The sequence below is a fragment of the Eucyclogobius newberryi genome, unplaced genomic scaffold, assembly GCF_026437365.1.
Source record: "Eucyclogobius newberryi isolate DKJ021-1_F unplaced genomic scaffold, fEucNew1.0.hap1 SCAF_11, whole genome shotgun sequence".
Taxonomy (NCBI): Eukaryota; Metazoa; Chordata; class Actinopteri; order Gobiiformes; family Gobiidae; genus Eucyclogobius; species Eucyclogobius newberryi.
In genome coordinates, this window is record NW_027315735.1 from 30751253 (window position 1) to 30770246 (window position 18994).

General features: G+C 41.2%; 1 protein-coding gene across 2 annotated transcripts; it reads left to right on the forward strand.

Moving 5' to 3' along the window:
- Window positions 1-2884: 2884 nt before the first annotated feature.
- On the forward strand, window positions 2885-18067 carry LOC140354697 (endothelin receptor type B-like). 2 transcript variants are annotated; one of them, XM_072439884.1, is made up of 7 exons: window positions 2889-3365; window positions 7196-7308; window positions 8696-8900; window positions 11374-11523; window positions 11609-11742; window positions 11824-11932; window positions 12871-18067. In XM_072439884.1, the coding sequence occupies exons 1-7, from the start codon at window positions 2979-2981 to the stop codon at window positions 13012-13014; spliced, it is 1242 nt and encodes a 413-aa protein (XP_072295985.1). In that variant the 5' UTR covers window positions 2889-2978; the 3' UTR covers window positions 13015-18067. The 2 variants fall into 2 exon arrangements, with proteins under 2 accessions (XP_072295984.1, XP_072295985.1); XM_072439883.1 differs by having other exon boundaries at window positions 2885-3365; window positions 11609-11932.
- The last annotated feature ends 927 nt before the right edge of the window (window positions 18068-18994 follow it).

The window sequence follows — 18994 nt, forward strand, 5'->3', positions numbered from 1 at the left end:
TTGACGGAAAGGTGTCGCCTAATGTGTCGTGTAGATGTGCTGCTGCAAACAGTTTAAAATGTTATGTTTTTATGTTGTTTACACTCAAAAAATTAGGTCCAGCGCCTTTATTTTCCTAGCGTTTGTTACACAAGTTTGTCCCGGCGTCTCTCAAGCTGCTAAGAATATACAGCAAACTTCTGCAACAATGTCTTAAAAGAAAAGAAAATGCACACATGTAAAACTCTCTGTTTTCTTCCACTGAGCAACAATCGTCTCCTTCAAACCGCACTTTTGTACCGTTTTACTCCCTTTAAGCGACACGTGTTGTAGTGGTTCTGCCAGTCTCTAATCAGTACATTGGCTGTTCACCATTACGCTAATCTCTAAAGTAACGTCACCGTGTCCCGGGGCAGTGATCGCAGTAGGTGGGCCTCCGCTTCTCATGTGCTGTTGTTTACATGCAATCTCCAAAATGGGGTCAAAATCATTAGGAGAAAACTGAAAACTGAGTCAAAACGTTTCAGAAACTAAGGAAAAGGTGAAATGTTTCCATGATTGACAGATGAACCTTGTACCTTGACAAGAAGAGACGTCGGCCCACGATAGTCGTACGATATTATAAAAAGAAATGTGTCAAAATGTGTTTAATTATCAGATAAATGTGAACTATCTGTAACAAAAGTTCAGAAATATCACCTTGTACCCTCATTTAAAAGTTTACAACATATTTTATTAAATTATCTCTTTTTGTAGCATTTTGCATTCATGATATTATTTTTATTTTGAGATGATGGATTTGTTATAGACAATGTATCACCTTTTGGGCTAGTTTAGGAGGCTAATGCTTAAGCTGCTGTTGTAGAGTTTAGGGCTGAAACGAGAGGAAAGAGAGGGATTTTTCAAATTGATAAAAAAAAAGAATAAACTAAAATATGTACAAAACACAAAACAAAACCAGAGAGAGAACAACAGACATAAATCAAAAGACATCGCACAAAACAATAAAAACTAAAACACATTGGAACCCAAACAAATGTCCCACTTTGCCCACAGTCGGACAAATTTCAAATTGAGTCCGAATATGATTTTTTTTTTTCAATTTGTCGAATGTCTAGTATAATGTTAGTCCAGTCCTTCTTTGATTGAGAATGATCCAGAGATACAGTAGCTGCTGATTGTGTCCATGGCAGGAGTCCTGAGGCCCGGAAAGAAGAAGGGATCGACTGAGTATTACGAGTTCTAGTAGCTATCACAATAGTTAAATAATATAGAATTAAATGTTAAACCTTTTACCTTGTGGAACAATAAAGTCTTCAAAAAAAAAGATTCCTTGGCCCAACACTAAAATATCATAAAATCAGCACTTTTAGTAAGAAAAATGGATATATAATGTCCATGCCACTGTCTAGATCTTAAAATGTTTCATTATTTTTTATCTTTTTTCATCGGGGAACTCCAGAATGACAAATAATTCCATTAAACATGTGTGAATCCATTTACTCAAAGTGGAGATTTGTAATAGATCACCTGCAGGCACACTAGTGGTTTACACTCCAGCATACAAGTCATAAAGTTTATTGTAAAAGCAGCACTTTATGGCTAAATCTGACTGCTCCGCACAGTTTGCAGCTGGGATTGGTCCGCCCCCGCTTCCCTTTTGCTCAATAAAACTTTAAAAACACCGAAAAGACACGATAGTAGTGTATATTTTGTGCCTGATTGCCCTGTTGTCTTTTAAATATTGAAAGTACTTGCTCCTCTCCATTTGCGGCGCGCTCTGCTTCACTTGTGCTCGGCCCGCGTCTCGGATCCACATGGACGGAGTAATTGTTTTCACAGCAGCTCTTGGTATTTTAATGACCTTGACTGTAGAGGTCTGGCCGGCGCTGCCACCACAAAGACTCCTCTGGACCCCCGCTCCACTCCTCCCGCTCCACTCTTCCCGCTCATGATTTGGGATTTTGGGAGTTGCGTCCGAGTTTTGCCGTCGAAAAGTCGAGAAAGAGGCTTAAATCGTGGCTTGACCGAACGGGAAATGCAACTTTCGCCTGTCTAGTCTGTATCGAACGTTAAATAACACTCTTTTGTCCTTGAGACGGCGTAACTCTGTAAAATGAGTGCGTTGATGTTCCACCGTTTGGCTTTAAACTTGTCAACTTGACATTGCATTTATTCAATCGCATGTGTTTGTATTGCCAAAACCGCTTGAAAAATATGCATTCTTACTGTGAACGGACTAGTCTCTCCGCAGATCTGACCTGTAACTCAGCCAGGATGCTGCGTCACAATAACGTCTCCGTGGCGACGAGCGTGAAAAGTTACACAGTGGATCTCTAAGTCAAGCGCAATGCCAGTTACAGCGATTTACAGTCGATTATTACTCATTATAGACATTTTAAATTAATTATCAATCAATTAATGTGGCAAATTAAAACTTTTAGACAGGGAATATTTATGAATAAAATGTATCATGGAGGAAAATCCGGAATTGTTTCTTCTTTTTTGACAATTTGATTCAATAATGCCCCTGTTTTTGTTATAAAAAGCTTGTTGTATGAGTCTGATCAGTCGACTAAAGTTTGTATTTGTCGAGCGATTATTTGGGGGGATTTTAACATTCACAACAGCGTTTTTACAGATAAATTCACTGTTTAATTATAGTTTTCTGTATTAATATTTGCAACCCGTGATCTCGGGTAATCTCGTGGTCTCGTCAGTGCACTTTGGGGACAGATACGTGGTCAAATCATAGACATACTTCATCGTTTTGAGAGATTTCGCCATCGTGTCGCCTCTTTTAAGTCCAAACGAAGCACAGAGAAAGTCTTTAGTCGACCACAGCCCTAAATCCTGATTGTGTGTCTGATCATATTTCGTTTCCTTTGTCGTTTCAGGCGTTCGTGTCCGGAGTGCGTCGCCGCTGTATGACGGCGTCCGCGTGCGAGCGGCTCTTCTGGCGTTTCCCCCCCGCGTTGGACTGTGCGTTTTGAGCCGAGATGAGGTCGGCCGCGCTGCTCTGCCTCCTGAGCGTCCTCGCCGTCGGGGTCCAGTGCGCCCGAACCGTCCGGGACTCCCAGAGCGCGCCGGGGTCCGACACGGCGTCCAACAGCACGGCCCTGGTCCCGCCGCCGCCGCCCGGCCGGCCGAGGGGCGCTTTCCCGCCCATGTGCGTCAAACCCACGGAGATCAAGAACGCCTTCAAGTACGTCAACACCATCGTGTCGTGCCTGATCTTCGTGGTGGGGATCATCGGGAACTCCACGCTGCTCCGGATCATTTATAAGAACAAGTGCATGAGAAACGGGCCCAACGTTCTGATCGGGAGTCTGGCATTGGGAGATCTGCTCTACATCATCATAGCCATTCCCATCAACGTGTTCAAGGTAAGAGCGCGACGGCATATACAGAATATACAGCAATTACACTATATAAAGTACTGGTGTGGAAGAAGTGCTCGTGTTACTTTCCACGACAGGTCGGACGACTCATTGAACTAAAACGCAGTAAAGATAAATATGTACGGAATTTTGCTTAAAAATTACAAACATCTTTATCACAGAATAGCTCATTTTTTAGGTTTATAATTTCATTTCCTGTTTGTAATTGAAGACATCGCACTAGGAAATTACCCAGCAAACACTGCGCAAAAAAACATCTAATTTGACAATCAAAAACCTATTAAAGAACTTTTATTCTGTTGAATTGATGTTTGGCGGGTCAAAAAAGTTGTTTCTTTTGTCTAAATTATGCATACACTTTGAAGAGAATAATGAGTATCCCTGGTGCTATGTCACTTCCTGTAATTTCTTTAGATTTTTCAACGTTTTCTCCACTAATACCTCCTTGATTTGTATAAAACTATAATTTATACGTACAACAGTTATAAGTACACCTAGTAAAAAATCTTAAAAACGTGTCATACGCACTTTAGACAAAAGCACAGATAGAGGGGCAAAAATTACTCAAGTAAAAGTAAAATTATCACGTAAATATCATAATATTTAATAATAATATAAGTATTGAAGAACCAGTTGAAAAATGTACTTTAGCGATAAAAATAAGTAGAACAATTTAAGTGTCAAATGTGGTGATCTTGACAAATAATTGTAATAAATAATTGTGCTGATTTCTGGGCAAATGTACTATGAATGTTAAAAAAAAGTAAATTTTCTTCCAAAGTCATGACAGAAAACCACATGATTTTAGAGGATCAACAAAACCTCTGGATTACAAAGACACAAGATGATCATTGATAATTAGAAAGGACTGAATATTGATCAATCAAACGGCCCTAACAGGAAAGATAATAATTATTACAGACAATGAATGAAAGTGTTATTTATTCAAACTATAAAGTTGTTCTCTCTCCAAAAACATACAGTTGAAATTTTCACATTTTAAACGTTATTTAACAGAACCAGTGGAAGAACTATTGAAATCTCTTCGATAAAGGTGGGAAAATACGCTTTTAAATAATAAAAACTTAAAACGATAAAACGACTGTTAGTGCTTTCTGGTGGTGCTGTGGTTTTGAACGCTCGCCAAATGTCCCTCCCCTCTCGCTCCCCGTTTCACGCTAAAGCTGTTCTGACAAATCAGGCGCCTGAGTCTAAGGGTGTTGTTGTGGTTTTGCCCAATTAATGCGCCACGGTAACGTCCCATGTGGTGCGTTTGAGTGTCCAGAACAGCGCAGTAAAATGTGTTATTAAAAGTTATGAACCGTAACAAAGCAGCCACACATTATATCTTTATCTATTCACAATCCTTCCAGCAAATATTAAATACTGCTTATGACGTATCACAATGTCAAAAGCTGGCACCAGAGCGTCTCACACGTCAAAACCAAGTGTAGTTAACAGGCAAATGGAAATGGAAATAGCACTTTTCCGTGTCATTCCTTTGAACTGGCTTCATAAAACACATTTGACGACTGCACACACTGTGTAAAACCACAATTCTCATTTTACACCTTATCAAAACGCTCCAATAAAGTGGTGCTCTTTCTGTGTAGTGTCTTTTGTTAGTCGAGTTGAGTTAAAAGAAGTCATTTCCCGCCGTAGCGAGCGACTGCACTTGATTAAACCCGTGTTGATGCGGTCGGGTGCCGACATTTTACTCAATGTTTTTGGTTTCCTGTTTCCGAGAGACTTTTCCAAACCAAACTCAACGTCAAAGGAGCAAGAAAACAGCCGGTTTGAGTGATGGCAAAGCTGCTCATCAAACTGTTCAAACATGTACTTGTACTTGATGTTTGTTTACTATCGTCATGCAGCAACCATTAGTTTACATCTTCACTAAACTGCAAACGTGATCTAAACGTGGTCTTCTTAACCTACAATGCAGAGGATTAAAACAGGATAACTTGGACTAAAATGAAACTTAACCCAGATTGTGGACTAAAACCGTTCAAGAGTACACTAGAACTTACAAAAACTTAACTAAACTATTTCCTACGATGAAAAATGGGTTTATTTTAGTTAAGGAGGCATTTTTTGTTAGAAAAGAGAATACCTTTTTAAACAGAAATGGAGGTTTAAGATACAACCAACCGGTCGTGTATAACAGTGTGTCGAAGCTGTGGCGCGGGACATTCTGATGCTAATCAGGTACTCAGTGAGGAGGGAGCCAAAGTCAGGTTACAATAGGATGTAGAAGTGAAACTGTAAACACCCTTTATCCAGGTGGTCCCGCCCGGTGGGCAGGGCCTACACAGAGTAGGATAAATATCTGAGTTTCCAGACTCGATTCGCAGATTGAGAATGACTCTTGGATGAGTCGAAAGGATTTGTTTTTCTAAAAAAAAAATAGAGTCCAACTGAATACAACTGAATATTTTTCTACTAAAGGCAATAAATATGTCTTCAGTTCAAATCTGATTCACTTTGAAAGAAGAATTCCTCACCTTTCTCCTTGTGTTTTCTGTGTTGTTGTCTGTATGTTTGTGCGTCGCTCGGGATGATGAATGTGCAGATAGCACAAGTATTTCAGGGCAATGGGAAACAGCTTGAGGTGGATTGATACCAGCCGCGCTTTGGCCCTGATTCATTCCAGACTGGGATCCAGCGCTCAGTGTGATTGAGCTGACAGATACAAAGGCTTAAACTGGATTTACAGGTTTTTAATGGCCACTGTGAAGAGGGACGTCTGCGTTCTGGCACAAAAAGAAGATTTAAGTGAATAATCATTGTTTTGTATGAGCTTAACTGATGAGGTAGACGTTATTGAACTGCTGTGATGTGGTGTAGTCATCAAATGCATAAAAACTAGAATAAAACATATAAACAGGACAAAACTGTAGCTTTTCTGAACAGTTTAAAAACAATCTTAAGCTTTATCTGTAGAAAACGTCATGGTAACATAAAGAAAGTGTGATTTTGTGTTGAAAATGTCGGTCTAATGTCTAAAAAAGGAGCATGTTTATGATCATTGTGGGGGTATCTAGAAGTGAGCCTGTTTCTTCCTCTAGTTTTACATTTTACAGCCTGTCTGTCTCCACGGAGATGCTATCGCTCTACCTTGAATGTTCCACAGCACAGCATTAAACGTGTCAGTCTCCGTGTACTGTCGAGATAAATGTGTTTCATGCCAAACTGTGGAACTTTCCAGGAAAAGCAATGACATCTCCACGGAGACGAGCATCTAAAAGGTTACGTAGTGCACTTTTAAGTAAAGTCAGAGTTAATCAGTTCTGTTGAAGTTGTTTTTTGCAGTTGGAGATAAATTTGACAATACATAAATAACAATAAATACAGACATGCTGATTAAAAAAAAACGATGCATGAAACAATAAAAAGAGACTTAAACATTACAATTGATAATAAATAAATAATAACAATTTCCCTAAAATGAGATTAAATGTGTAAAATGTCTCTCGTTGAGCAGTTTCATTCTGCAATGTCTAAAACAAATAAATATAGTAACTTATTTATTTCACACTTCTGTTCTTTTGACTAGTTTCTTCTGCATACAGGGCTATAATCATTATTTACACCTTTTCAATAAAATAGGTCTAAATCGATTCCGTAGTCACATATTATTTGCCGTAAACATTATTTTGCTCAGTCTGGATGCGACTCATGAGTTTTGAAACATTCTTGACGTCACACATAAGTTGGTTGGTGTCATTGTTCTGCAGCATTCCCCTCCTGTCTGAGTCACGTCAGCTGAACTACTGTCCATCAGAGTTATTCCTCATGCGGTTTGTTCCCTGCAGCTCCTGGCAGAGGACTGGCCGTTCGGGGTTTACATCTGTAAACTCATGCCTTTTATCCAGAAAGCATCAGTGGGAATCACCGTCCTGAGCCTGTGTGCGCTCAGCATCGACCGGTGAGTAACATCACTCAGGATTATTACAAAAATATACCTTAAATACACAAGAACTACTGTTGGGAGTTTTTAAAGGGGACATAGTATTAACTTCAACTTTTAAACTTGTCAAAACAGTGTTTCCTCATCATTAGTTCACTCAAAGCTGTATTTTGATTGATTCATGCAAGTTTGAGTAATCCTGTTTCCCCTACCACCTATCCCCGCCCACATTCCTGTATTATCAGCCTCACCGTTTTAAAAAGGAAGTCAATGGAACTGTTTCTATTATTACGCCGTTTTAGATCAATATTAAAGTTTACAATGAACAAAATGTAAAATGATGATCGACTTCTCTTATTCAATACTGAGTCTGAAAAAAATTACATTTATTTTCAATTTATTTTTGGCCAAAAGCACAAAAGCCTTTGTCTCGAAGGGCAAACGTCACTTACATAAGTGACAGAATGTAAGCAAATATTGCCCCACCATAGTGTAAGATTTAAGCAAAGAAAATTAACTTAAAGGCGGTATGGACGATTTTTCAGCGATTTGAGAACGCAGGTGGAAGTGCTCATGCCACTCCCCCGTGTGGACCGATACAACACACACGTGCGTTTGTTTATTAGCGCAACGGAGCGCATCGCATCTCTCGTCTCCCGTAGATTTCTGTCCACTTCTGCGTCAGCTCGAACTGTCTTTCTCCGTCTTCATTTTGCCCCGTACACTGAGGGAACTATATTATGATAGATCCATGCGCTTAGGCCCGCGGAAACGTGGGGACGAGCCTGACGCGGCTGCAGGTGAGCGATAGGTGCGTTTTATGATTGATACGTGGCAGGACAAATGATTTATCCACGCCACGAGGAAATATGATACAAAATTTGCTGAAAAAAATCGTCCATTCCACCTTTAAATAAAGACTATGACTTAATTACAGGTGTTTTTATAGTTCTGAAAAACTTGAAAAACATGCACCGTGAAGAGGCCTGTTTCTTCACAAACTTGACTTGTAACCTTTCTATTGGGGGATCTGCCACCTGCTCGTCTCCATGGAGATGGTCTTACTTTGCCTCCAAGGTTCGAAAAAATAGCTAATAATTGCTTCCAGGAATCTTAAGAACAACTTAAGGGTTATGGCATGTGTTTCTGCAGATGCACATGCAATTATCCCTCATTTAAAGCTGTACTATGAAACCTCTCTGGGAGATCCACCACATGCTATTGCTTTGCCTGAATGTTCCACACCACCGTCACCACAGATCTGAGCTGTCACGTCTGTGGAACATTCCAGTTAAAGCCATAACATCTGAGACTCTCTCTTAACAATAATAAAATGTGATCTATTTTCACGATCTCTGTCTAACACCGGGGCCCTTCTTAACGAGACTCTACCCCTGAACCTCAGGTACCACGCGGTGACGTCGTGGAGCCGCGTGAAGGGCATGGGCATCCCGCTGTGGAAGGCGGTGGAGGTGACGTCCATCTGGCTCTTGGCCGTGCTCCTCGCCGTCCCTGAAGCTCTGGCCTTTGACATGTTAGAAATTCCTTACAGAGGCACCAAGCTGAGGGTGTGTCTGCTGCACCCCGAGCAGACCACCAGCTTCATGAAGGTGTGTGCAGGACAACACAACCTGAAACAAGAAAAACACTCCTTAATCTGGACTTTTATTATCTTCTTGGGCCTGAACAAAACATGTTCAATGTAAATTAAAGGAAAAATATAATCCAACATATGCACTTTAAAGGTTTATGTGACGTAGAACATTTCACTGATTTGATATTTCAACACATTATAAGCTTAAAATAAGCAAATGCATTTGAGAAGCAAACTGTTTGTTTCAAAGTAAATACACTTTAATTTCTTGTCTAAATGTGGTTTCCGAAGAACATTTCTGCTACCCAAATTGCCCAAATATGTAGTTTTGAATCGGTGATATTATTTTGAGAGAAATGTGCTAGAAACTTTGCTAAAAATGGTAAAAATGGTTTTGGTCAAGCTCGTTTTTTTGTTTTTTTCACACATTTCTTCAAAACTGCTCCTGGGAAAGAATCTCAGACGCCATTTCCACAAGTTTAATTTTCATAATTACAGCACAGCCAAAGACTTTAGTTGAAGACAAATTGCATGATTAGAGGCTTGACTCACGTGTGAAGTGTTTTGTCCAAACATCTCGTTACCGCATTCCTCGCGGAGTCACAAGAGCGCGAACGCTAATTGACTTGTCCATGAGTAATTTCTTGGCGTAAACGTTAGCCTTTATCACGCTGAGAGCCGCGTTGCACATCTGCCTCGTGTCCTCCGAGATACATTTGTTGATCAAAAGCATTATCCACCTGCAGACTAAACTAAAAGTACAACGTGCTTTTCTTCCATTTCTGTTTTAGCCGTTCTCTCTTAACAACCGCGACAAAATACGCAAATGTCAAATAAATGCAAATCACACAAAAATAAGCCAGTGTGTCAAAAGCTGGAGTCATGGGGGGATTTCTGGCTTGTCAGACCTCATTATTGCTGACATGAAATCCAACTGAAAACAGCCCGGTTGTGGTACGTGATACTTTTATGTTTGACATGTATCGTCGTCACAATGCGCCGCTGTACTGGATTCTTCGGCGCTGCGCTATCTGCCAGGGAAAAAACAACCCAACACTCGCGTTACTTTATCAAAATACATGACAGCTGTTAAATAATGAGATAAAAAAACATAGTAATGATGATAAAGACGTTGATTAACCTCCAGAATAAGTGTTTTGTATGATTTAGTTGCTTGAAAAAACCTGCATCATAAACAAAATGATGATAAGCCTTGAGATTCGGAGCGTTTCTCTCATCGCCGTGACATCCATTTGGAGTTTAAACAATCAGAACTAGTACATTTCCACCCGGCTCGTGGACGGCAACAAAAAGCCTGAAAACCGAACTCGCCATAACGTAACTACTAACCGTTGGCGTCTCGGCGATGCGCGGACGTGAACAGAAGTCGTTGCTGGTTCGTAGTCCGCCGTCACATCTACGCGGAACTCGCAGACGCACGCGGCGGCCGATCACAAAGCTCTCCGTAGATTTGGCGGAGGACCATAAACCCTCCTCGAAGAAAAAAAGAGCGAGCGAGCGTTTAAACACCACCAGGCCGCACCAAACTATCAATCTGACACGACGACAACGCGGGTCGCTCTGGTTTTGTCTTGTTTGGCCAGACTTACGCCACTAGTATACACTTATTCTCTGTTAAATATGTGCTCCAAGTCGGTTAGAACACACGCTTGAAACTCAACCTTCAGATGGTGCAGCGACAGGGTCTTTGCAGACTCAAATGTCCACGAATGCGCTCTCTAATTACGGTGCAAAGAGTCTCTTCAATAAAATAAACATATAAATATATATGTCGGTGTAATCCCTCATTCGTCCAGGCGTGTTCCATAGTAGAAAAAGCTTCAGTTGTAGTCATCTGGACTCAGTTAGAAAAAATAGACGTTTCGACTCTCATCCAAGAGTCATTGTCAATAAAAGAATTTAGATCGAGAACTCGGATATTAATACTGTTCTGTGGTAAGAGGACCAGGACCAGGACATTTAGATGCTAATCAGGTACTCAGGGTGGTTGAGCCAGGGTCTCACAAAGACAAAGAGGATTCTAATAGCCCATTAAGATTCTGAATAGGCTAGCTCGGTAGATACAAGGGGGGAGTTTCTGTTGAAACAAACAACTCTTTCTACTTCAGGAAGGCTCCTCCCAATGGGCGGGTCTTACCACAGAACAGTATTAATATCGGAGTTCTCGACCTAAATTCTTTTATTGACAATGACTCTTGGATGAGAGTCGAAACGTCTATTTTTTCTAACTGAGTCCAGATGACTACAACTGAAGCTTTTGCTACTATATAAATATATACGTTTGATGTGCAATAGGTATGTGACGAGCTCGATTAGACACATATGATAAACTAGTATCTCAGGTTTGGGAGTACGGGAACACTTCACGCACACGTCTTTCCGTCTCTTCCCACTCATTTACACCATTTTCTTAGGTTGTGGTTATTGTGAATGTATTTTTCACGGCATTTGTCTATCGTCTCCCACAGTTTTACCAGAACGTGAAGGACTGGTGGCTGTTCGGCTTCTACTTCTGCTTCCCGTTGGCTTGCACCTTCATCTTCTACACGCTCATGACCTGCGAGATGCTCAGTCGAAAGAAGGGGATGCGCATTGCCCTCAACGACCACATGAAGCAGGTGCCCTCACAGAGCGACCGCGACCTTTTAACCTCCCGATGGCGTCACGCGCGGTTTGATTTACGACCTATTTTTGTCTCGACAGCGACGGGAAGTGGCCAAGACGGTGTTCTGCCTGGTGCTTATCTTCGCCCTGTGCTGGCTGCCCCTTCACCTCAGCCGCATTTTGAAGAAGACAATCTACAACGAAAATGACCCGAACCGCTGTGAACTGCTCAGGTACGCGGCGCCCACACGACAAAGCGCCGACAATGCGGTGAAATCCTGTTGTTTTCATCTCGTTTTTTTTTCCTTTGGCAGTTTCCTGTTGGTGATGGATTACATCGGGATCAACATGGCGTCCCTGAACTCCTGCATTAACCCCATCGCCCTGTACTTTGTCAGTCAGAAGTTTAAAAACTGCTTCCAGGTATGACAGAGGTGGCGGACTTGCCTGGGAGCGGGGAGATATTTATGAAAAGACAATGCTCGAATGATAAGAGGTCGTCTGGGGTTATCCGCGCTCACAATTAAAAGATAACCTCTAAAACCGTTTGAAACAAATCATCCCAATACAATGTGGGTCTGTGTTCTTATGTTGATCCGAGTCGCATCATTTGTATCTAAAAGACTGTAACTTTTATGTCATTTAAATGAAATCGTGATCGTAGCAGCTTTTTTTTTACTTTCATTTGCTATCTTTGACTCATCCTTCACGTCACCAACAGCACCATATGTTGCTACGCCTATTTATGGGTTTCAGACTGAAGGATTCCATTTCGACTTGAAGGATTTGTCATGGCGACGGTCCTACATCGTCATAGCAATGGTGCAATTCCAAATCAAAACATGGCTTTTGAACGGGGAAAGGCTCTCACAAAATCCTTCAAAGTCAGGGAGGATTAATTTGCCTTGAAACCCATGAATATTACATGAATATAACTGCAATACGTGTCCTGCTTTCATACAGAGCATCAGACGTGCATCCAATTTTGGGACGTTCCAATCGCGGCTGTAGCATTTGCGCCTCCTTTTCAGAACTAAACATGCAACTTCTTTCACCTCAGCTTCACAGCGTTTCTGCAGACAAAACAAAAAAGCACTATTTCTCCGTCGTTTGTTTTTCTTTTCCGTCATAATTCGCCGCGTTCGCTTTGACCCAAACGGACCATGCGTTTCTCAGATCGTTTATTTCCCCACGTCACATCACAGTTATTTTTGGCAGCTCCGGCCGTCGACGCTCACAATACAGTCCATTTAGAACATCACAAGACCTGAGTTACTACGTGTAAATAGATAAACGAATACAACAGCAAATCCACAACTGGACTCCGCCCGTCTAATTTAAGCTGTGCGTTTCTGTTCCAGTCTTGCCTGTGCTGCTGGTGCTACAGAACGTCTCCTCTGGACAAACGAGGCTCCGTCCACAGTTGGAGAGGCTCGTGTCACGGAAATGGACTCGATCGGTCCAGTTCTCGCTCCAGCTCCCAAAAGTACTCCTCCTCTTCATAAACACACCGGACTGACTTTCGCCTATAAGAGAAAGCCACGTGTTCTGGGTGGTGCAAACGAGCGCATCGACCCAAAGTGGAGGAACTGTAGGTGGAACTATACGCAATATTACACCGGACTCCGAGGAACAGAGCGAAGGACTCCACAGTTCCAAGCGGACGTTGTAAATCATTCGAGCAACATCATCAGCCACATTAGCACACGATCACAAACTGTGTGGATTCTTCAATGTTTTTAAGAAGCAGCATCATGAATCCTTCACCGCTTAAAGCTGCCGTTTCTCATCTGCTGGATTGGACCGCAAACTGAGAACGCTCCACGCGAGCTGCAGTTTTGGAGATGTTCTGACCAACTTATCGAGCCGTTCTCCCGTTTATGCTTATCCCAGAAGCCCGTCTGTGCGCCGCCGTACGATGTAACCCTTCTTCCTGTTGTATTAGTGAACACAGGGCTGCCGACCGCGAAGGAAAATAAGTTTTACTCAGACTAAAATGTTGTTTTCAGGCCCAGGGAATCTGTGCATTGTTGACTTGTTGGTCACGTGAACATTGGACATTTTACACAGATCAGTCTACTTTATAGCATATTTTAACTGCAGGACTTTTTCCCTCGATCGGACGTGCGATCACAACAGAAGCGCCGATCTGTGGCAAAAAAGACAAAAGAGTGCGGGGCTGAATAAGGTCAATTGGAAAAGGGTCACTGCGTAAAAAAACCTTGAAAATTGTACTTATTGTACGCAGGTCGCTTCTCCATAAATTGAATAGTTATAGTCAGCAATGCGTCATGTTAATGGGCGTTGTCAGGTGTGGGTGAAAACACAGTTGATTCAATGGGAAACACAAGTTTTTCCCGCTTTTAATAAGTTTTTCTGACAAATTATGTGTATTTTATGCTCAACTAATTCAAGCCGAGTCATAAATGAGTCTTGAAGTCGTTACTCGTCGTTACCTCTGAAAAGTAAAACAGATTGTGTTGCAGATGTTCAAATACAGCAGGTGGCGCTAGCGCTGCGGCTGCATTTAGCCCGTAGCCATCGTTAGCTTTCTCGGATATTGGTATTTGGCACATTCTGAACCCGGCGTTTGCTCTTGCAGTTGTCGAGCAGCGGGCGATAGAGCAACTCTTCTACATTGAAATGAAATGCTTCCCTCAAACTGCGGAACATTCCAAAGCAATAGCACTTCCATGGAGACGGGCTGGTGGCAGACCGTATACCAGAAAGCTACGCAGTGCGCCTTTAAGTACAATGTATACGTCGACTGCTCAGTGGTCGTATTGTTTTGGCTGTTCAGGGGGTTCGGCTTCCTGTTTATAAGTGATATTTTGAGGATTTTTGCCCATTTAAAAGATATAATATTTGCGTAACACTTTATTTGAGGGTACACTTATCGACATCTAATTAGCTGCTTTTTTGTGAACGTTTGATATTAATTCATATTTATTTGGGCCTGATTGATTCTGCTTCTAAAATAGAAATTTCCCTATAAATACACTCCTAATTCCTGCATAGTACACTTCCAATCAGTACAAATCAGCAGTAATAACGGATTTATTAAGAATCAGAAAGGTTTTATTGTCACTGTCAGTGAACAAAAGTGCTAGTAGATGTTAGCAGAAGGTTATGCAGAATAAGACATAAACAAAAGACAAATAAATACTAATTCACGTCAAATCAACTACTCACGAGCAGCTAGCATTGTCAATACGTGTACCCAGAATAAAGTGTTATATTTTCTTTTATACCGTTTATATTTGTGAATTGCTCATAGTCTGAAAGCCATGGATTGAAGCCACTCGTGGATTTGTGCGTTGTGTTGTTATTACAAGTGGCATATCTATAATGAATACGTGCCATCATTTAAATACAGTAACTTAGCACTGATTAGCGGCGATAGCTCATGAGACAGACATTTAAGAAGATTAATCGCGTTCATTAAAATCGAAGTTGCGGTTTTGCTAAGTTTACCTGATAAAATAAAAGCACTTAATATGATCAAGAACAACAGACAAAATTAATAGGTTTATAGTAGTTTCATTCATTAGCTTTGGGTATTTTTGAGGTTGGCGCCAAAACGTCCCACTGTGCATTGAAACCACTGAAACCACATGTGAAATATCCTGGTTTTATCTTGGATGAAAACTCATTTCTAATCACGTTTGTTTGAACATGAAAGTCTGACAGATTGAAACCAACACCAGTCAACACCACATGATTTATTTTTGCTATTTTTGTCTTTTGAAGTATTATTATTGTTTACTCATTTTGCTTCATCAAAATAAGCCCTTTATTAATGCAGTGCTAAAAAACTGGGGTTAAATGTGTAATATATATTCGAATGTTTATATTCCAAGCTGATCTTTATGTTCTCATTTGTCATAACCACAGTACAATCATTTAATAAGATAAGATGAGATAAGATAATCCTTTATTGTCCACACACGGGGAAATTGTGTTAATACATTCAAGAGTCAGGTCATTGCCATTATTCTGGTCGGTCAAATCTTCAAAAAGCGCTTTAAAAAATATAAAAATCACATAAAGTTTCACACACATTTTTGTAAATACATATGCACTGTCCAACTTTTCCAGTAGAAGGAAAAGTGTGTCTCAGTGGAAGTGTTATTGCTCTGCACGGCAAAGGTTTTGCATCACCACCAAGCAAAGGTACACGTCAGATCCGTGGAGAGGCGACCACGCACCTTACACTTGCTTGAACACCACATTAAAACTGAGCCTAAACAATGACTGAACCCAGAGCCAGAACCGCACACAACGCCTGGCTTATCGCTCGACTCTTGCGGCGCTGCATCTGCTTTGGTGCGTGCAATCGGCCTTTAGTCACGGGAGTGTGGAACGGCCCCGTCAGTGAATCCGCGCTCGTCTCCGAGTCATGAGGAGGGCAGCCGGGTCACATGTTCGACACAGGGGCCCGATACAACAGAAGCGCTCACAGTCTGCCGTTACCATAAGCTCCGATTTGCCAAGAAATGGAGGAATATGGAGCCTTGGGATAAAGATCGTCCAATAAAACATGAACAAACACTTAATTCATGATGAACAAATGGTTTATTAAGAATGGTTCGGGCTTAATGACTACGTAATTAGGAGGTTAAGGTTAGGAAATAAGGTTTAGGGGATTAATTAAGTGGTTAAGCCTGAATAATTCTTAATAAATATCATGTTAATACTATTACTATAAGATTAGGCGGTGAACACTATATATATTTGTTGTGTGAAATAGAGTCATATTTTGTACATGTGGTTCTTTCGTTTATTTATTTCCCGCAGATATTTGCGCGTAACAAATTTGGAGAGGCAAACGGGAGCGGCGACAGAGGCAAAGCGGTGCACGGTTTATATTTATAACTGTGGGCGACAATTACAAGCTTGTTTTTAATGTGCAACACAAAAGTGATCAAAGTTAACTGTTAAATGTAGGTCATGGAAAGTTAGTAGAGGGTGATTTTGTTGAATTATGTGTGCAATTTCTGTAGATTAGATGATTGCTTTTATTTCATCTTTAGGCTTTAATTGAAATCCGTTTAGTACTTTTACATATTTATGACAATACAAAGGCAACAAAGTGTGACGTTAATGTTTTGTCCTGGTTGTTTTTAGACCAGGGGGAGGATCTGGGCCCAGTTTGAGCCCCACAGGTTTGGTTTAGTCCTTGGTTCAGTCCTTGGTTCAGTCCTTGGTTCAGTCCTTGGTTCAGTCCTTGGTTTAGTCCTTGGTTTAGTCCTTGGTTCAGTCCTTGGTTCAGTCTGTGGTTTAGTCCTTGGTTCAGTCCTTGGTTCAGTCTGTGGTTCAGTCCTTGGTTCAGTCCTTGGTTTAGTCCTTGGTTTAGTCCTTGGTTCAGTCCTTGGTTCAGTCCTTGGTTCAATCCTTGGTTCAGTCTGTGGTTTAGTCCTTGGTTCAGTCCTTGGTTCAGTCTGTGGTTTAGTCCCTGGTTTAGTCCCTGGTTTAGTCCTTGGTTTAGTCCTTGGTTTAGTCCTTGGTTCAGTCCTTGGTTTAATCCTTGGCTCAGTCCTTGGTTTAGTCCTTGGTTTAGTCCCTGGTTTAGTCCCTGGTTTAGTCCTTGGTTTAGTCCCTGGTTTAGTCCTTGGTTTAGTCCTTGGTTTAGTCCTTGGTTCAGTCCTTGGTTTAATCCTTGGCTCAGTCCTTGGTTTACTCCTTGGTTTAGTCCTTGGTTTAGTCCTTGGTTTAGTCCCCGTTGGATGGAGGGGTTAGTCTCCTCCAGTAATGGGAAACACTGGGTCACATAAGAAACCGTAAAAGCACACACAGGGAAAACATGCAAGCACACACAGGGAAAACATGCAATCGATTTAATGACATCATTATTATACATCATTTGACCAGATGTTGGCTCAAAATGTGATGAAATGAAAACCGCGTCAAACGCTAAAATCGACGTAAAATCCCGCACTTTCTTTTCTTCATCTTTGCCAGTTGTAAATCACTCCCGTCTGCTTATGTCGATGTAAAATATCCTCATTATAATTTACCTTCTGCTGTAATCACTCCCGTCTGCTTCTCCAAACATTGTATACCGTCGGCAATAAGTCACGTATTCTTTCTTCTGCAAAATGTAAAACCTTTGCGTATAATTTAACTGGTGAAAAAGCACAAGATGAATAGACTATATATATATATATATATTTTTTGTGTGTGTGTGTTTCTTATTGTAATAGATTAATAGAACACACTTATTTTTTTTGTTATTTTGTTTGACGTCACCACTCGCAGCCAAACGGAGCGAGTACTGAGCGAGTTTTGTGGATTGAACATTGAATATGATTGGATTATGTCGCACTGGGAACTGATCGAGCTCCTTTTGTTTCCCCGCTGGGATCATCTGATTGGGCAGTGTCCGTTTCATTAAGCCTCCATGTCTCATCTTCCCCGGAGCCGCGTCTTCACGGCTTTGACCACCGAGACGCACTTTTGAAGAGAAGATTAAAGACTATGCAACGACAGCTTATTTTTATTACGCTCTATACACAATGTACTTTTTTTGTGGTGGTAATAAATCATATTTTATAGCATCCATGTTGTCCCGTTTGATGTGTTTGAACGAGCTGGTGTTTACAGTACAGACGTCACCATTGGCGACACCTGCAAGTAGTCAGAGCTTACGTCTCTACGACCAACAGAAGATGTCCAAAATGTAATTAAATCGCCAATTTAATTACATTTTTACTTATGATAAAGACGGCAAAATGGTGCTCAGGCCCGTTAATTTTTTTTTATTATTTGTGTTTTATTTTAGGTTAAAGGTGGTATGGACGATTTTTTTCAGCAAATTTTTTATCATATTTCCTCGTGGCGTGGATAAATCATTTGTCCTGCCACGTATCAATCATAAAACGCACCTATCGCTCACCTGCAGCCGCGTGTGGTTCGTCCCCACGTTTCCGCGTGCCTAAGCGCATGGATCTATCATAATATAGTTCCCTCAGTGTACGGGGCAAAATGAAGACGGAGAAAGACAGTTCGAGCTGACGCAGAAGTGGACAGAAATCTACGGGAGACGAGCGATGCGATGCGCTCCGTTGCGCTAATAAACAAACGCACGTGTGTGTTATATCAGTCCACAGGCGGAAGTGCGCATCCGCCTGCGTTCTCAAATCGCAGAATTGTGGTTAAAAGAAAACCAAGGAAGGAATCAAATCCCAAAACCAGTACAGTCCCAAAAAAATAACCTTTTCCTGTGTATTTTGTGCTTTCTGTAATTGATTTCCGTTAATTAAAAAGACAGTTCTGTTTACCATAGAACAGAAAACATTGCATTCTGGGGGAAAAAATGTCTTCTGAGTGTGGAAAACATCAACTGACAGTCTTTCTTTTGAGGAGTGACTTCTGCAGGAGCAAGATCTTGAGATAAAACTTGAGCGTGCATTTGAATGTCTAGTGTTCAAATTTGCCTTATATAGACAAAAGTTAGGAGCGGGTGAATTGTAGCTCCAAAAAACA